The sequence below is a fragment of the Piliocolobus tephrosceles genome, chromosome 8 (genome assembly GCF_002776525.5).
Source record: "Piliocolobus tephrosceles isolate RC106 chromosome 8, ASM277652v3, whole genome shotgun sequence".
Taxonomy (NCBI): domain Eukaryota; kingdom Metazoa; phylum Chordata; class Mammalia; order Primates; family Cercopithecidae; genus Piliocolobus; species Piliocolobus tephrosceles.
In genome coordinates, this window is record NC_045441.1 from 66,477,814 (window position 1) to 66,498,660 (window position 20,847).

The 20,847-nt window shown below is 32.9% G+C and overlaps 1 protein-coding gene across 19 annotated transcripts in view; it reads left to right on the plus strand.

Annotated features, from left to right (window-relative positions):
* The window catches only part of DGKB (diacylglycerol kinase beta), an 824,940-nt gene that overhangs the window by 481,140 nt on the left and 322,953 nt on the right, over positions 1–20,847 (plus strand). For all 19 annotated transcript variants that reach the window (XM_023215889.3, XM_023215898.3, XM_023215895.3 and 16 more), the window contains one exon: positions 17,092–17,156. In XM_023215889.3, coding sequence (XP_023071657.2) covers positions 17,092–17,156 — 65 coding nt within the window. The remainder of the gene's footprint in view (positions 1–17,091; positions 17,157–20,847) is intronic.

The following is a 20,847-nucleotide window of genomic DNA, read 5'->3' on the forward strand; positions in this document are numbered from 1 at the left end:
GATTAGTGGGGACTACATCTAGAGAATCATGGGTCAACTTGAAATACAATAGGAATATATTTGTGCTTTTCATTTAAGCAACAGAAAATAAATAATTTGATTCTGATAGATATCAACAATACTATCAAATTTGGTCTATTTAACCTTTGTCTTTCTTGAAGACATTTTAAAAATAGTATTACTAATCATGTGAAGATAGTTTACTGTTTTATTATAAAGCCATATAACATGCAGATCCATGTGGATTGTATATATTAGTAAGAGTAGATACTGGTTAAGTGCATGTATTTTTTTAAATTTCATGTTAGAGTGAAACAAAGGCATACAATTTGAAATACATAAAATGATTTAACTAAATCATGGAAGCAAAGCAGTGCTTTACAAATGTATAATTTTGAATACCTTTAAAAAGTCATAGGCGCTTTCAACCTTCTACTCACTTTGCATATTTGATGTCAGAGAATGAGTGATGTTTTGCCTGGCAAAACATTGCAATACAAGGTGTCCCATAATATTTTGTTTGTGAGACTAATTTAAGGTAGTTATCATTCTTAATAAGTGAATGCCATATTAAGCCATAAGTGGGGTTAACCCATAAATATTGCTTATTTGAAATGATGAAAAAGGTTAGGCTAAATTTATATTCTTATATTTGCAAAGACTAATTTTTATTTCTTTTGGGGGGATAGGGTCACAAATTAAGATTAGCACAGCACAGAAAAAAAGTGTCCCATTTGAATCACTAAATGTAGATTGTCTCAAGATGCTTATACATTTTGTTAGGCATCTAAAATCTCACTTTATAAAATTCTAAAATTAAAATACTATATGAATATAAAAGATAAAAATGCCAGATAAGAAATGAACTAATACTAATACTTGACTACTAAGTTAATATCATAGAAAATGTAGTCTTTTAAGGAATACTTCCATAAGATAATATATTTTGATTATGTATCTTTTCTGAACAAAGGGACCTTTAAAATAATTTAATATGCAGAGCATTTTCATATATTTTAAACCTTCAAAGAGCATGAAACATTGAAGCTAATACATTGGTACCAAAATAACGTGGAATATTTTGGCCATACATGTAAGTATAGATTTTATATTGGATATGACATATGACTAACATCACATTTCAGTTTAATTGCTATGATGTATACATAGCCATGTGTGTGTATGTGTGTGTGTATGATACCATGATAGCCATGGTATTTTATGACGACATTTTAATATGTGAAAAGTTTACATGGTGGGTAAGTCCAGAAATATAGAATGCTTAATATGACAGTAGTCCCCTTTATCCATGGTTGTGCTTTTCATGGTTTCAGTTACTGCAGTCAACCATAGTCTGAAATGTTAATCAAATATTCCAGAAATAAACAATTTATGTTTTAAATTGCACACTGTTCTAGTAGCATGATGAAATCTTGGACCATCCCTGGACCTCCCACCCAGGTCCTGAATCATCCCTTTGTCCAGGGAATCCATGTTGAATATGCTACCTGCCACTTAGGTCACTAGTAGCCCAATGCTACCTTCATAGTGCCTATTCACTTCACTTTATCTCATCCTGTAAGCTTCATATCATCTTGTTTCATCACAAGAAGTAGGGTGACTACAGTACATGAAAATATTTTGGGAGAGATAAACACCACATTCACATAACTTTTATTACAGTATATTGTGATAATTGTTCTATTTTGTTATTAGTTATTGTTATTATGTACTGTACCCAATTTCTAATTTAAATTTTATCATAGGTATTTCCATATGTATGGGAAAACCATATATATACATATATACATGGTTCTGTACTATCTGCAGTTTCAGGCATTTACTGAGAATCTTAGAACATATACCCTGTAGCTAAGGGGAAAATATGGTATTAGCATTATATTATTAATAATTTGGTTAATTTCAATTAGATATCTCAAAGTGACAGCATAGTTTATTTATTTGCATCTCATTTCATCTAGGCAGCCATGTGCCCAGCTAATAAACAAAATGATGAAACACTATTTCATCAAGCATTACAATCTCTTCCTTTTAGTCTTCAAAGAGCAAAGCAGAACATAAAACTTCATTTCAATCCATAATTTATTCAAACAAACATAATTGATCACATATACATGCCTAATTAGAGAACCATTTCTCTGGAAACTAACATAAAACTATTTTATCAAAAATACTAACACTAGGCAAATATGCCTCTGAAAGTTTGCATAGATTAAGCATTCAAAGTAGATGTATTGAAAAATGGTTATGTCTATGTAAGCATACAGGGATAGTTCCATGTTTGCAAAATTTGGCTATGGCTATTACTATTTATTACAATCTACAAACAGTATAATTATAATATTTCTTTCAATCCATTAAAGTTTAACCCATTTTTGCCATGTACTTTAAATGTGTAATTGTATTGAGTTGTTATTGCTATTGAATGTTAACTGTCAAAAGGATTTAAATTTCTTGGCCCCTGTTATTTTTGAGGTGAACCATGTGTTTCATTTTTAGAGGTGTTTGTGAAATTACTTTATCTTGGCATAATAGGTCAGACCTAGAAAGATACCAGGTCTAGAACTGTAGAAACCCATCATGGGGGGTTCATGGTTTGCAGAAAACAGAGATTAAAGTAATATATCTAATATCCATTAATTCTGTGAATCCCTGTAAGCTGTACCACATTAACAAATGTGTCAATTGTATTTACTTTTCTTCAAACAATCCAAAATGTAGATAATTTTCCTTGCATAAAGACTAGACCTTTGTTTTTAGGTTGGAAAAACATGAGCAAATATTTTAAATGCTACCAAAGCAAAATATTATATATGTTCTTTTATTGATATTTTTAAATTTTCCCTCAGGACTTTCAACTCCAGCTGTAAGCCCCACCCTAGATAATAGCTACCCCCTCACTCCATCAACAAGATTTGATCCTTCTGCAGTACATAAAACCTGTTCACATTATTGTTCTTTTCTCTGCTGCCCATAGGAAAGTCTTCAATAGACTAGTTATAGCCCTGTTTTGGGGTAATAAAAGCAAAGATTAACAGGAGCAATTTCCCCTTATAGGTTTTATGTCTAGAATTTTTTTCTAGATACACAATAGATTTTAATTTTTATATTACATTATAAACAAAACACTTTTATCTCTGTAATCTTTTATGAATTAAATATTAATCATTTATGAGGATAATGTAATAGGCCGATATTCTCTTTCAAATAGTAGTTTAGTGTTGTGGGAGTTCTGCAGTCACTTTTTGCAATGTTCTTTGTAGCACTGAGGTATGAGATATTTTTGCTGAGGGATGTTGTACTCAATTTTTCTAACTTAAGTTAAATAAATTAGGAGTCTCTCATTATGGTGTTAAGCTATTCATTTACTGATTTGATTTTCTTTAATTACTATGATTACAACAAAGGACATTTAAAATAATATTATTATTGAGAACAAAGAGTAAGGACAAATGCTATTTATCATTTAAAAAGAACCAATCAACATTATTTTATTTTTTAACATCCTCCAGGAACTAAATCATTAATTAAATAAAACCTACCATTAGGTAAAGAATAGAATTATAGACAAAGGCAGCCTCTAAATTTCTGAATAATATGTGTTCTTTTAGGAAATGTTGGATGTTAATGGCATTAGCAACAATAAATGATGAAATACCTTAGAGAAAAAAGAAGTGGTTCTTCATGAAAATTAACGTCAAGTGAGTTATCCAGTAATCCATATTGCTTGGCGAGATGTGTATTAGTCCATTTCCATGCTGCAGATAAAGACATACCTGAGACTGGATAATTTATAAAGAAAAAGAGATTGAATGGATTCACAGTTCTTTGTGCCTGGGAAGATCTCACAATCATGGCAGAAGGTAAAAGGCACATCTTACATGGCAGCAGACAAGAGAGAGAATATGAGAGCTAAGTGAATGGAGTTTCCCCTTAAAAAAACCATCAGATCTCATAAGACTTATTCACTACCATGAGAACCAATATGGGGGAAAACGTCCCCGTGATTACATTATCTCCCACCTACTCCCTCTCATAACACATAGGAATTATGGGAGCTAAAATTCAGGATGAGATTTGGGTGGGGACACAGCCAAACCATATCAATATGGAAGTAGCACCATGAGTTATGGATTGGGAGTTTAAAGACTAAACTCATTCTCACATCTAGGGAGCTGTATAATCTCTAGAAAGTCCCTTAAACTCAGATCCATTCTTTCTAAAAGGCAGACATTAATATCTCTCCTTTTTCTGCATTAAAAAAAAAAATTACCACAATTAATCAGGTCAAAATGTATAATTTACCAGAAAATCCTTTGGAAATCACGCAGCTCTATATAAATACAAAGTTTTGTAATTTTGTCTCTAAAAAAAAATAATTAAGTGAAATATTTTGTAGAAATATCCATTACAGAATTCACTGACTCCCTAATTTTATGTTCTCACAGGAATGAGGCACTGAATAAATGATAACCTTTGTTTCAGTTAGGATCGTGATAGGCTTTATGGAACAATAACAAAGTTCTAAGTCCCAGGCTTCTTTTCCCAGGACAACTGAAAGACGTTAGTTCAAAGCCAGTATGATAGCTTCAAGTTGTTTTAAAGGACTGGACTCCTTTTTTTCCCCTTTTTCACTTTTCAGGAATTAAGTCCACATTCCCATGAGTACAGTGGTAGTGATGAAGGGTGGAATGGACCTCTATCTAGATAACCATTTCTAGTTACAAAGGAACCCAGGAAATTCAGAATTTATTTGTTTATTTGCTGGGCACTTGGCTGCCTAGATGAAATGAGATGCAAATAAACTATGCCGCCACTTGGAGATAATTGAAGTTAACCAAATTATTAATACAATTGTCTTTCAGGTATAAAGAATATAACTATATTTTGGAAATTATTCTTATAATAAAACTTGACTCTCTTTGGAATTCATAAGCTAAAGCCTTTTGAGATAGTAGACTGTGTAACTATGTGCTATTTACATATAGGTACATACATTCTGGTTTAAGTTTTGGCTACTTTAACTCGATTTTTGCTGAGGTATGTAAACGAATTAAGTTTCAGTTTTTTTTTTCTTGAAAACAGTATTTACCTCATAGATTCACTAAGGAAATTAAATGGGATTAAAAACTATATAATTGCACTTTGCACTCTGTTCTTGGTACAGCATCGATACTATTGGCATTCTTGAGTTAATGAATGTTATAGAAAGCCTTACTTTCAGACTTTTGCCATGAAAGTTATATTATTTCTAGTTGTGGTTCCACCACACTATCCAGTTCCCTTCTCTCTGTCCCAATATAACTCTCAAGGGACCCCTTAGCCTCAATTGCAGGCTTATTTCCTCCCTCATCTTTGAGATCTATTCTCATTTCTACTTGTAGATAGTAAACATGTTTTTTTTTTTTTTTTTCTATCTCATTTCCCCTCCTCCTTTGTGTCCACCTCAGACTCCACTGCTGCCTGTATCCCTACATCTTACTCTCCCATCTCATCCCAAGTTACTGGTGACCACTCATACCACTTTGGTCATTCCCCACTTCAGTTTAATGATTGCAAATGCACATGAGGTTTTGACTTGGATTTATTTTGCAAAATAAGTATTATGTGGTCACATTCCAAACTCTTGGGTATTCAAAGATGATACGTCTTTCTTTGCAGATTTACGGAAATTACATCAAAGCACTGAACAAATTTGCAGCTTTTATCAGATTGAATGAATACAGTAATGACCGATCAACCTGAGACATAAATGTAATTGATGGATACAACTTTTGTGCATTAACTGAAAAAGATATCTTGATTATTGAAAATAATATATATCAGCAAAAACACTTAGGGTTTCCAGAAACTAAAACAGAGTTAAATATCTAATTTACTGTGAAATGAACAATTTAAAACATATTATATTGACTGGATTTCTCGATTCAAAATCTCAAGCAAGTGATTATAGTAAATATTTTAGCTATGTAAGTTTATATACCTGTCATTGTTTTCTAATTGACAAACAGGAATGGAAACTATGAAATACGGATTCTATTAGAGGGAGACCAAAACACATTGGAATCATACATTATTCAATAGATACAGGCAGAGTTTGTGAAATATTCTAGGCCTATGATCATCTTAGTAAAGATTTTTGTTAAGTATTTTATTGTCAGATGAGACTCAGGGAAGTCGATTGATTCTATGTTAAGACACAGATGATTTGTTTCTTCTGTGACAGGTTGGATTACATTTTTAATTCAGTTGCTGATTGTATGCTCCATACAATTTTCTTCATTTTCGATGTCTAGACCTAAATCTAGAGGTTTTTGTTGTTTTTTTTGTTGTTTGTTTATGTTTTAGTTTTTTTTGGAGACAGAATTTTGCTTTGTCATCCAGTTTGGAGTGCAGTGGTACAGTCTCGGCTCACTGCAATCTCCTCCTTCTGAGTTCAAGCGATTCTCCTGCCTCAGCCTCCTGAATAGCTGGGACAACAGGTGCGTGCCACCACACCGAGCTAAATATATATAATACTTTTTATTATATTTTATAATATATTTTAAAATATATATTTTTAAATATATTTATATGTATTATATATATATATATAAAATATACTTTTTTTTTTTTTTGAGTAGAGATGGGGCTTCGCCATGTTGGTCTCAAACTCCTTGTCTCAAACTCCTGACGTCAGGTGATCTGCCCACCTCAGCCTCCTAAAGTGCTGGGATGACGGGTGTAAGCCATTGAGCCTGGCCTAAATCTAGAGATTTTTAATTAAAATAAACGCCTTGAGAGAAATTCCATCTCTTTAATCCATTAAAAATGAATCTGGAATTTGCTTGGTAGAATAAATTTTGTATTTAAGGGAGTATTTTAATCACAGAAATGTTATATTTGTAGTTATAGTAAGTGTATGGTAAGTTTATTCTTTCTACAAGTTTGTTCCTGAAGCTTACAGTTAATTATGTGAGAAGACCATACAGAAGTTTTCTGGCATTGCTAATGCTATGTATTCTATGCAGGAAAGAGCAAGAGTGGGATTTATAATTTATATTCTCTTCTTCGAAGTTGTCTCTAGACTCTCTGAGGTTAATTTTTTTTCATATTTTGAATTAGTCTACCCAACTTCATGAACTCTTCTGTATGAAATATGTGTAACCTAGAGAAATTCTCAGTAAGATTATTAAAACGTAATTAAAATCTCCTCATCTGATTCCCTAGCTGTAGTCATGGGTTTCTGTTTTGGAATTGAAACTCATAGTAATGATTTGTACATTTGCTTTCAATCCTGCCATATTCTGTCATAATTTTCATAAGTTTTTATTTACAGCAGATGAGAAATATATTTTATTTCCAATAATAATTGATTTGTCAAAGGTAATTTTTGCCAGGTACATTGGCTCGCACCTGTTAATTCCAACTCTTTTGGAGGCTGAAGTAGGAGAATCACTTGAGGCCAGGAGTTTGAGAGTAGCCTGGACAACATAGCTTGACCTCATCTCTTGTCTCTAAAGAAAAAAAAAGAAACATTAGTCAGGCATGATGGCTCATGCCTATAATCCCAGCTTACTTGAGGGGTCAAGGCAAGAGGACCACTTGAGTCCAGGAGTTCAAGGCTGCAGTGAGCTATAATCACACCACTGCATTCCAGCCTTGGTGACAGAGAGAGATTCTGTCTTTAAAAAAAAAAAAAAAAAAAAAGTTTCTTAAGAACTTTGACTTTTTGGAGTAAACTGCAAATCTAGGCAGTAGGCATAATTAAATATTTAGAAATAGTTACAATGATCAACTTAAAGTTCACATAGATAATTACTAACATTCGCTTATGGTAGAAGCCCATAGAGTTTTAATCCAGCTCCTTTTATGCTTATTGGTCCTATTCTAGATTCATCTTGGCTTTTTAAAAACCACTATACTTGTCTAACCTATGAGCATTATTTAAGGTCAATTCAAATTTAAAATTCTTTTCAATACATGAAAATTAAAATCAAGCAAACAGGAGGAAACTGCTAGGGACAGGCATGTTGTTTGCAGCAGGATGTGAATGTTAAACAGTCTAATATGATGGAAGAGGAAATAAGTTAAAAACCCTGAAAAGATTAGAAGGCACAACTACCACTCGGCAGTCTGGAGTCATTTCATGGAAAATGAATAGCCCTACACACTCTGCCCACCACAGTACATGGCGTGTGTTACTTAACAAGATGACTCTTGCCATTGTGAAAATGTTAAAGGTAATACTATGTATCAATTTTAATAAGACACAAGATTAATCTTTTACTTCAATTAAATTAAATCTATAGATTTAATGAAATACTTTTAATCTAAATTATTGAAATTTAAATGTAAATGTTTAATGCATAATGTATAGTGGAAAATATAAAACAATTTATATTGATACTCCAGTGGTCACCTTAATTATTAATTGTCAATACTTTATCATAGATTTGGTACTGGTGCTTTTTAGACTTTTGTGCACACACTGCTCTCCATTCTACCATAAGTATTAAATCTCAAGGACTGTGGTCCCTGTGTTCTGGGTGCTTCTGTTTGCCTCTCTACATATTCTCTCTGCCCTTGTCCATTCGGCTGTCTCCCTTAGAAATGTCCTGTATAGAAGACAGCAAAGTTCTCTTGCCCTCTTTCTTCTGGTGGAATTGGCCAGTTGAGATCTCTGCAGTAGATGAGAGGAAGGAAATCAGGGTTTGAGTTCTTATGTTCCTGGATACCTCGGTGAAAAAGTCACCTGGGGCTGGATGTCTTTTCTTCCCAAGGCCGTTTTCTCTATATAACTCTTTCCCTCTGGGTCTGGTAACTAACTCCTCACATTGTCCCTTTGGACATACGAATGTTTTACCTACCACAGTATTCTGCATGATCCTATGTGGTTTCCCCGCAGACTTTTTGGTAGTCATTTAAAAAGAGTAAACTTTCCTCCAATTACAATAGTGCACTTCTTCAGATTAGAGGCCACCATCTGTTTTTGATGGAATAATGATGCTTCCCCTTCTCCCAGTGTATAATTACTACTTTGCCAAGGGGCCCTTCCTGAATGGGAGGGACAATGGGAAGATGCTGAAGTAAGGCAGGCCTTATCTCACAGATAACCCAGTTATCACTGCCCTCTGTAACATAATCACAAGAGTGATATGACTGTGTCCAACTTTATATATCAATAATTATTTTTTTAAAAAAAGACTAAAGTGGATTGTAAAGTTTGAAATTAATAACTTAAACTGAATTCTAATATAAATTTTGCCATCACCCAATATCAAATACCCAAGAAATTAAATAATTCACTTGGAACCTGCTCATGGGTGCAGCCTCCTTTATACAAAGGTGTCCCTATTTTTTTTTTTTTTTTTTTTTTTTGAGATGGAGTTTTATTATTCTTACCCAGGCCAGAATGCAGTGGTGCAGTCTTGGCTCACTGCAACCTCCGCCTCCTGGGTTCAAGTGATTCTCCTGCCTCAGCCTCCCAGTAGCTGGGATTACAGGTGCCTGCCACCATGCCTGGCTTTTTTTGTGTGTGTATTTTTAGTAGAGACGGGGTTTTACCATGTTGGCCAGGCTAGTCTCAAGTGATCTGCCTGTCTCAGCCTCCCAAAGTGGTGTGATTATAGGCGTGAGCCACTGTACCCGGCCAGGTGTCCCTATTTAAAATATGGTTTTAAATTTTCATGTACCATTCAGCAAATCTGATATCCTACTCTAGGGATTTGCTTTATTCTAAATCCCATTAACTTGCTTTCAATCATGTATTTCTCTAAGTCTCTAAGTTATTTCATTCTAGAAAAATGCCCTGGTTGTTCCAGCAATGTAATCCAAAACTAAGTAACAGAAATCCACAATGGGTTCCATCTGAAGTATTCACGGCAGGCGAACTTGCAGATGTGCAACATGATGCGTCTGAGTTCCTGTGGAATCACACACACACACACACACACAAACACACATACACACACACACACCCATCATGAGCCTTAGTTCTAAAAGACAAAAAATGCAGTCTAACAGAGAAAAGTCCAGGTGCTCCTACCTATGCTCACATTTAGAAGAGCTTCTATCATTCCTCAGATACTGTAACATCAACTCCCTAAATCTTTGTAACTCAGGATAGCATGCGTCTCCACTGATTGTGTGTGTGTGTGTGTGTGTGTGTGTGTGTGTGTGTGTGTGTGGTGTCTTTCAGTAATTATCATTTTTCAACCATAGGACTCAGATTGGCAGACTTTTTACCTATATATTTATAATTACTTTTGCCATTGTAAATGATACTATTTTCTGTTACTTTGTTTTAATGTTGTCAGTTCCACTAATTATTATATACTATTCTTATATCTGGGAAACTTTATAACTCTTCTCTCAGTTTATGTGGATTTCAGTTTATTTCTTTGAGTCTGCTATATAGAACATTATATCATGTGTAAATAATGATAGCCTTTCTTTTTCTTTATGATACATGTAACTTTTATTGTTTAACTCTTGATCTGTTATATTTCTAACATACAGATCCTCACATACAATGTTAAAGACCTCACATACAATGTTAAATAAATACTCAGCAGTGCTATCTAGGGTGTGTTAGGCCATTCTTGCTTGCTATAAAGAAACACCTGAGGCTGGGTAATTTCTAAGAAAAGTGATTTAATTGGCTCAAGGTTCTGCAGACTATATAGGAAGCATAGCACCAGCATATGCTTCTGTTGAGGCCTGAGGAAGCTGACAATCATGGTGGAAGGCAAAGGGGCAACAGGTACCTAACGTGGCAATAGCAGGAACAAGAGGTAGGGGGTAGATACCACACACTTTAGGAAGCCAGATCTCACGAGAACTCACCCACTGTGGCAAGAGCAGCACCAAGGAGATAGTGCTGAAGCATTCATGAGAAATATGCCCCATGATCTAATTGCCTCCCACGAGGCCCCACCTCCAACACTGGAGACCACAATTCAACATGATATTCAGAGGGGAAAGCATCCACACTATATGGTTGCGTTAAAATAAGTCTTTCTTTTCAAAACAACCATTTTTACCTCTAGAGTTTTGCTGTTTGGTTGTTGTATGTTGACTTTGTGGAATTGACATATATATAGACTTTGCTATGCCTGTTCTAATGTGCTCATATGCCTTTTTGCTAAGTTATAGATTCTAATCTGCAGGTTAAATACAAAAAATAATGCAAATTCGAAATAAGAGGATGAAAAAAACATAGATTCAAGAAAGAATTGAAATATTATAGAATAACGTTTTTTTTTTTTAAAAAAAAATACCCTACATGAACAGATGAAGTATAAGTTTCCCATGCCTGCTATAACCAAATTACCACAAACCCGTTGGCTTATAACAGGTGAGAAATGTATTGTCTCACAGTTCAAGAGATGATAAATCCAAATTTAGTATCCCTGGACTAAGATCAAGCTGCTCCCAGGTTTATGTTCTTCCCAGAGGCGATGGGGAAGAAAACATTTCTTGCCACTCTTGGCTTCTGGTGGCTTTCAGCATTCTTTAAGTTGTAGCTGCACCACTCCAATGTCGGCCTTTATAGTTGCATCAACTCCTCCTATCTAATCTCTGTCTCTGTCTCATAAGGAAATTGTGAAAGGAATTAGGTCCCACCTGGATAATCTTCTCATCACAAAATTATTTATCATATTTTCAAAAACCTTTACCAATCTAAGGCAACATTTCAAGGTTCTAGAGATTAGGACCTGATATGTTTAGGGATCACACTCATCCCACTGCTAACTGTCCTCTGGCCCCCAAAGATTCATGTCTGTGTGCAAAATACATTTACCTCATATTGATATCCCCAAATGTCTCAGTCCTTTACATCATCGACTTAAGTAGAAAATCTGATCTAAATATCTTCAGCTCCAAGTTCCAAAGGTTACCATGTAAATAATCTAAATCAGATATAGATGACACTTGGTATGATCCATCTTCAGGTAAAATATCTCTCCATGTATGGATATGTGAAATTAGAAAACAAGTTATGTGCTTTCAAAATACAGTGGCAAAAAAAGCATAGTATGACAGTAGTACACATTCTTATTCCCGCAAAAAGAAAGTGCAATGTAGAGAAGAGAAGAGTCACTGGTTCCTATCAATATTAGTCATGAACTTGGTCACTTCTGTAAAAAATAGTTACCAGGTTCCAGCTATTAGGATCTGATAACATTTTGGGGGGCACCATTGAGCCCACTGTAGATGAGGTAATAAAAAACATAATTTATGAAGAGATAGAAAAACTAATATATCAGAAAAAATAAGAAAACCAAAATGTTAATCTCTCCAAAAAAAAAAAAAAAAAATGCCAGGCCAACATTTCACAGATGATTAAAGAGCAAATAATTCCCATGCATTATGAACTATTCTGCAGCATAAAGAAGAAAACCTTCTGGCTCTATTTATCAACCCAGCACTACAGATATCAATATCTGATACAATCTGCCTGGGAAATAATCCCACTTGTGGCTATTAATTGTAATTTTCTTTAAAAATATTAACAGGTAAAAATAGTGCCTTATATAAATAGTATATTCGGGTAATGATTGTCAGGAGAGCACAGTACATTCAGGTGAAGATTGTCAGGAGAGCAAACATTGCTTTATTCCAGATGGGAAATACAGAACCACAACCTCTTATCTAAAAGTTCAATCTAACAAAGCTTTGAAAACCCGAATTTGTATAGTTTCTTGGTGAGAACTATAACCTGAACTAAGCTGCTCTTTGTAGTATTACAAAGTGTAGTGTTTCCAGTGTAACTGTAATTACAGTTAGCTCTATTTCACATTGTTGATTTATCTTTCCTTGAGTCAATATTCATATGTACTAGTGCAGAAATATTTATGTGAAGTTTAAGTATAGTGTGATATTCCTGACCCTTTTGAGTTTGTTAGATAATTTATCAAATATGAATGCATAACCCACAAAATTCTGAATACCAAAGGAAAAATTTCCTCATGTACTTCATCTTAAAGATTATGCAATTTATTTAATTAACCATCTCAATAAACCAAAGGAGAAGGTATTACGAGTCTCAAAATCATGAATATATTTCAATAATAGTAACAGCTAACATTTGTTTTCTTGCTTTCTATACACCAAGCACAGTTTCAGTTATCTTCCAGGTATTAGAACACCAGATCTTCAAAGCAAGGCAGATATTAAAATTATTCTTATTTTAATACAGGAAAATGACAATAATGAAAATCTAAGCAAACTTTTTGAGGTAAAATACTCAGTAACATTTAGAGCTGGGTCTTGAACCCAGTCAATTTAATATACAGAGACAAATGGACACAGACGCAATATGTAGTCCACGTAAGAAGAAATATGAATTAACAAAAGCATAGGAAAAGATTGTTGTTACTGTATACCTTTGACAAAACTTATTGAAGTGTACACTTAAAATTGAAAATTTTCTTGTATGCAATAACACTTCAAAAATATTACTGGAAATCTTTAATAAAATATTCAACAAATAGAGCACTGAAAACTTCAGCTTTTGAAACTTCTTAGTAAATTACAATTTTTGAGGAAAAGAAAAGTTTGCACACAGGGATAAATTGGAATTTATTCCTCCAAAACCAAGGAAGAACTAAATTATTTCAACAATAAAAACCCATAGAGTATGCAAGATTATTTTTAATTTTAAAATTTTAATTCTAAAATTTAATTCTAAAATTAGATTTTAATAACTCATTTCTAATTGGATACATTTATCTTCTATTCTAAAATGGAATAAAATTGAAAAGATATTTAATGTGGTGCAATGGCCAAATCATCAAAAACCAGAACAATTTACTTGACAAATTTTAGAAACTATTTGTGAGAGAAAGAGTCTTTAAACAGAATAAAAGATAATATTGATAACAATATTTGGGTAGATATATTTTACATTTCATAAAAACAATATTCTCCTCAGCAAGATTTTCTGTAGGCTCTGGGATCTCAACACATATAGAATAGTCTCTCAATTGAAAAGTTATGATCCATAGAAAATAATCAGCTTTTCAAATTAATATCATTAAATGCAAATTTGGAGATTTAGGGCAATTTTATTTAAAACATAAATAAGCCTATACAGAAAAAGGAAAAATACGTTTCAGGAAAATACTAGTGACCAAGTATAGGAGACAGATATGGCTAATAAACTGATTATTTGATATACATATATTAGTATATACTGATACATGTAAATATAGCAAAAATGTTGCTAATTACTTTTTTACTGTTTGAATAGCACAGTGAGGTTTAAATTTGTTTTGCTTTAATAAAATTTATTTTCATTTCTTAGACATGATTTTTTTAATTAAAAATAAAGCTATATAGGTTAAGGAAATAATAAAAAGCAATTTGAGTCCGTAAAAATATCTTTCAAAAATATGTAACTTAACCATGGTTAGCATTCTCTTTTAACTTTAAGAAAATACTGGTTTGTATATAAGATGTATGAAAATGCCAGCTATATGGAATACTGTTCCAATTGCTATAGAGAATGATATTAAATCTTCACCAAGGTACTTTGAAGGGATATCAGTATCCTGTTTTAAAGATAAGGAAGCTGTGATTCTCAATGAACAAATAATTTGTTTAAAGTCACAAGGCTTGGAAGTAGAAATTCTGAACTCAGAGTTTCCACATTCTAGGAAGCGGAAGTAATGCTGATTTATTTCTGTTGTCTAAAAACTATAATGCATTCAGACAGAAATGGTAAAATTTATTTTAAAATGGCATTTTAGCTTTTTCTTATTTGGTCTGTCTTTAGAAAACCTTTAGTGTCTCTTGAAAAATGGCTGCTGGATAATGTTGCAGATTTTGGCAGTACTCTATCAAACCCTTTGGGGTTATGCCAAAGGGACAGGGTCCCATGTGAATTGGGTCTGAATTCTCATCCAAATGAACACCTGCTGTCATTGTTCCTTATCAACCCTGTAGTCAGCAATGCCAGCTCTCTTTTTATGGTGGAACCTATTCAACACAAGGAAAAGACCTGCTAGTGTTTGACACTAAGTTTTATTTTTTCCTCTCTTAACTAAATGATCCATTGCCCAAGAATCTTGAAGATAGATAAGCTAATATTAGTTTTATCTTTGGCTATGCAGTCCTGTGTTTCTAGGAGTTTACCCAATTATAGTCAGTCTACTTAAATGGTCTTTTGCTATCTCTCCCCTCTCTTCTCCTCCTTCCTCTCTTCTTTCCTCTCTCCCTTTCTCTATTCTGTTTATGTTGCTTTGAAAAAGGAAGAAATTTGTTATTACAAAAATATACACTTGTAAAAAAAATGTCTACACAATCTATTTTTAAAAGTCTCAGTCTCCCCAACTTAGCAGAAACAAATAATTCAAGCAGAAGTAAATTCAATGATACTCTCCCTATGGGAAGTAATATTGATCATTAATTTTTAGTGTTTGATTCATATACCTTTGCTTTTTTTTAAATAGTCTGCTGAATGTATGCATTTAATTGGAAGGTATTCCAAATTGATTTTGTACCAGATTACGGATAAAGTAAAAATAAATGCTTTTCAAAATTAATTAATTGATCATGCTACATATACCATAAATAGCCCAGTTCAGATGTTTTTCCTGTAATCTCATACCACAGTAAGACAACTTCATATTATAAAGTATAACATGTTTAAGACTTAATAGAATTAAATTTATAAAAAGGAACTCTGTGACTAGTTTGAGAATCATCACTGGACCAATAAAAGTGAACCATCTTGATATTTGTACTTCCTAGCAAACCAGGAAGTTGGCCATGTATATATAGCAAAATAAGGTCTTAAATATTAAACTGTAGAGGGGGATTTTTGTAACCTTTATTATAAGCATTGTTTCTGTACACCTCTATCTATGTGTCTGGGTGATTTTCATTCATGGATTAATTCAATTACTTGACAAATTTTAGGGTATCAAATGTTTGTACAGAAAAAATTACAGTTAGCTCTATCCTGCAACTCTCTGCCATCTGCAGTGGGCATTGGTCCCTCTCTTTTTGTGCTTCATGCTCTGTTATGCATGAGTAAGCACATTAGCCTTTCATTTCATTCATTAGACTTTTAATCCTTGATTAGTGTTTTCAAGATTCTCTCAAATACACAACTTCTTTATTTCCTTGCGTTTGGTTTCCTTTTACTTTTATCTCCACTTTGAAACAAAATTAATAGTGAATGTCAACAATAGCCCTTTTCTATTGAGGTGACTGGTAAATATATTAGTTTCTCATTTGAGTGATTAATCATGTGTGGATGAATAATGGGAAAATATCTCCACACTTGGAATAACAGAGATAATTGTTTAGAGTCAGTTGCAGCAGTCCATGCTCGAAAAGCCTGGAAAGCAGTATTTCACCAGTCTCACACATTGAGTATGATTTCTATCTCATGAAAAAAAAATCTGTATTTGCTAAAAGTAAGAAACATCCATTATGGTCAGAACTGATGCACTTGGAGTCTCAGAGACAAACTGTATTTGTCACCAGTTCCCCAAAAATTTGCTCTTTGTTGTTGTTGTTTTTCTATTCACGAGATATGCCAGAAAGTTGCTTGTGGTACAAACTATTATTAATTACACATCAAGACAACCTAAGCAAATTCTGAAGTCAAGTATCACACTTATCTTTACTAGACATGCACCCTCACACTATCTTTTACCCATAATTAATCTCAAATAATTAGGAGCTTCTGTACTGATCATTTCTCCACTTAGGCCATCCTACTAACTCTTGTTTAACAATATTTTTAATTACTATTTGACATTTACGCTTATATGTGCTATCTTCAACATACGTTGAACATGAGGTCAAAGCCGATCATTAAAGGAGATATAGAAATTAAATAGCGATAAAGTCTTAGATGTAAATGTAACAAATAATCAATTGTGAAATTACTACATAAATCACTTCATATAATTTATATGGATCACACATTTTTGCCTAATTTCACATCATCTTCTTGGCAATAATATTGTAAAGAAAAGTTCATTTTAATTTTTTTTTTATTTTAGTCTACATTTTCATGAGATAATAGGATCATAAACCATCCTGTTTTTGTTTTCTATTTTCTCCCCTTAGGATGCCTCCATTGCACACAGATTCCACATCATGAGAGAAAAACACCCAGAGAAATTCAACAGTAGGTAAGGCAACAAAAGAGATGAAATTATAGATATAGTTGCTGAATTTTGCCATAAAAAGATCACTAGATGGTATAGAATATTTTATAATGTAGTGGCTTAATGAGGCTTTGTGTGCGTGTGTGTGTGTGTGTGTAAGTATTAAGATGATAGGATAAATGAATTAAATTTTTCTTAGGTTGTGATGAAACTATAATGAGGAATGCAATGGGTCATCTCTGTTTCATTCTCATGTACTGTAAAGAAAGATTTCAAGTAAAAGATGAAAATAATAGTTTTAAGACACACTGGAAGTTTGCATGACTTATATGAACAGCAATCAACCTTAATCCCAAGGAAAAACACAGGGTTTTGATTTGATAATGCCAAGTGTATATTACACAGGGATTATATATCTTTGGACTATCAGCTTCAAACTGGCCTAAACTAAATGCGAAAGAAATTATAGTAATATCAATGCCAATATAAATTAGTTTTAGAGACATTTCTTCAAGGGGAAAGCCTTGACGAACAAAATTACTTTCCTCATAAGAGCAATAGGCAAACATTTTTTATTCAAAATTGTAGACATTGTCCTTCACAGTTACTCAGGGAAATAGAGAAAGCCTTGGTTCCATATCTTCTCCATTTCTAGAAGGAAATCTGGCTCTCTCCACCTCACTCCCCTAGAAAAGTGGGGCAGAAGAAGTGAATTATCTTTTGCTTCAATTATTTATACTCATTTCCACTCTATTCAGCTCACAAAGTCAAAACCATAATTAGCATTTCTGTATAGATATTTAAGTGACTTTATCTATTGACATTCAAAGCCAGGGACTTCATTGTCTCTGCATTTGGCATACATCTTGCCATAAATGTTACAGACCATTTATTATATACCGGCCCCTGGACATTCTTACATTTATTTCAATTTTGTCACTCATGAGTACATTGATGTAATCTCCCATGTAGGTTCACAATAAATAAATGCTGTTGAAAACTATTACAAAATTGTTTTTATAGTTTTCTAAATATTAAAATTGAGTGGATTAATTTATGCATAAATCATCACAGCAAATGTTTCATGATTAGTGAGTTTGTATCTAATTTTTCATTAAATTTACCTATTAAGATATTTTAAGTAGGCCAGGCACAGTGGCTCACGCCTGTAATCCCAGCACTTTGGGAGGCCAAGGAGGGCAGATCATGAGGTCGGGAGTTTGAGACCAGCCTGACCAACATGGAGAAACCCTGTCTCTACTAAAAATACAAAAATTAGGGTGTGGTGGCAGGTGCCTGTAACCCAAGCTACTTAAAAGGCTGAGGCAGGAGAGTCGTTTGAACCCAGGAGGCAGAGGTTGCAGTGAGCCGAGATTGTGCCATTGCACTCCACTCTGCACAACAGAGCGAGACTCTGTCTCAAAAAAAAAAAAAAAAAAAATGTTTTTAGTAACTAAAAACATAATCTAATACCTATGTTAAGTATTGCCTTGATTTGTTTTTTACCCTACAAATAAATCATGACCTTATGATTTGCTTTTTTCCTCACAGTTCAGAAAACTATACTTTTTATTATAAAGAAAATGAAGTAAATGCATGTATGGATATATAGATGTACATGTATTTTCAGAATAATTCACACAAATTTTATAACTCTGGTTCCTTCTGGAGAGGGGAGCAAAGTGGTTGTGGTGACAGATGTATTTTTCTTTATTGTACTGTCTGAATTTTGCTCCAGGTGCATTTCAAAATTAAATCAAAGTAATCTAATTAAAATTTTGCACCTATAAGTTGTCTTTGTACCTAGAATAGACATTTTTATTTTACAAGATTTAGTTTCAGTTCATGAAACACATATAAAAATACATTGACATAACAGTCAAAGTCTATGTACTGTATAGATTTCAGCACTTGATTACATACCTGGAATATCCTGGAAATGAATATAGCTATTGATGTATCCAAAACATATTATAAGATAGAGTAGTCTATGCTTTCCCATGTCATTCTATGAAGCATTAATATTTATATTCATATATATTATGTAATGTTTATAAAAATGTGTATATTCATATATTAAAATAGGTTTCAAGCAAAAAATCAAAAGCTGTGTTTGGATAATACCCCATGGAGTGTGCCTCTTAGAGAGTTTAACATAAAAAAGTTCATTAAAGGCTCTAAGAAATATACCAAGAAAATGAATGTTCACAATTTATAAGGCATTACTGTCCTAAACTTATTGAGGAGAGAAGGAAAGAGAGAGAAAAAGAGAGCCATAGCAACAGAAAAAGGAGACAATTGTAGTGGCGTGGTAAGAGGGCAGGGGAGAATTGAATGTATGGAGAGGTACACCAATATATTTATGTGCTAATCAAATTTGACAACCTATATGTAAGAATGCCAATATTTATTACCCTCTTTCAAGTGGCAGAGGTTAATGAATTTCTTTCTGCAGAATAATTTTTAAGTCTTTGTAATGATAAAGACTTCTATTATTCACATATTGATTTAATTTTTTATTATTAAAAAATTAAAAATTAAATAATTTTATTATTAAAAATAGCTCTACTAATTTGTGACATTCCTCACTGCTCAGTATGTGATTAGATGCCATTTACAACAATGTGTTTGTAAACTTCAATGTTTTTTATAAGATGTAAAGCTAACTTTATTAAAACTTCTTTGCAAATTTGAGTCATGAATGAATTTTGCTTATAAATAGCTTATAGGGACTCTTTGCTAGAGATCGTAACATAAAAAATGCCCTCTAAAATGACACAAAGTCACAGGTTTCTATTGTGAGTTCAAGAACTGGGTATAGAGTAGATGTTCAATGTATTATTGGCCAAATATTTTTTAAGATAATGGTCAGCCACAGAATTCCATATATTACCAAGTCAATTAGGCATGTATGTTTCAATCTATACATTTGCAGATTAAGTCTACACTTACCATTTGAAGCATTTAGGCAATTCCCTAAACCATAATGTGATATATTCAGGATATTAACATTTTCTGATGAATTTCTGTGAGGAAGACATATTGTACACAAGCAATTTTGTACCTACAATGGCAGATAGTTCAGATTTCAACATTGCGACAGGCTCAGCCATAGCACACTTTCATATTTTCAGGAATTTGCAAATGGATTTTTTTAAGTATTCCTAATAATGGTATTTCAGATCAGATCTCTTGTCACAATAAATCACTTCCATTAATATTATCCTCCAGCATGCTCACCTTGAAATTCATTTATATTTTAAAGAACATGATGTTTCTAACATTATCTTAAGGAAATTAATTACCAAAATATATAGTTCTGTTCTCTATGCTTCTTATGACAGAAATTGAAAGAACTGGGAAAGGTAATGATTTTTCCGGTGCTTAAGAGAGTGCTAGTTGAAAGGTTTATATCATATTCTTTCCAAATTTCTATATAAATCTAAGTTAACTATTAAAACAAAGTATGCTATTTAACTTTCTAAACTTTCAGATATTCTTCCATCAAACTGAATTTGAATAAAAACTTCCAGTCCTTTAGACTCAAGGAAAAAAAAAATTAAATATTTATGCTACTAGAATTTTAAACTATTTATTACATAATATTGGTATTTAAAATATTTATATAAATTGACAATTAGTATTCACAAACATATTTCCATTCATAATACACATACATAATACTTCTCATGGTGCTATTTAGATAGATGACTTT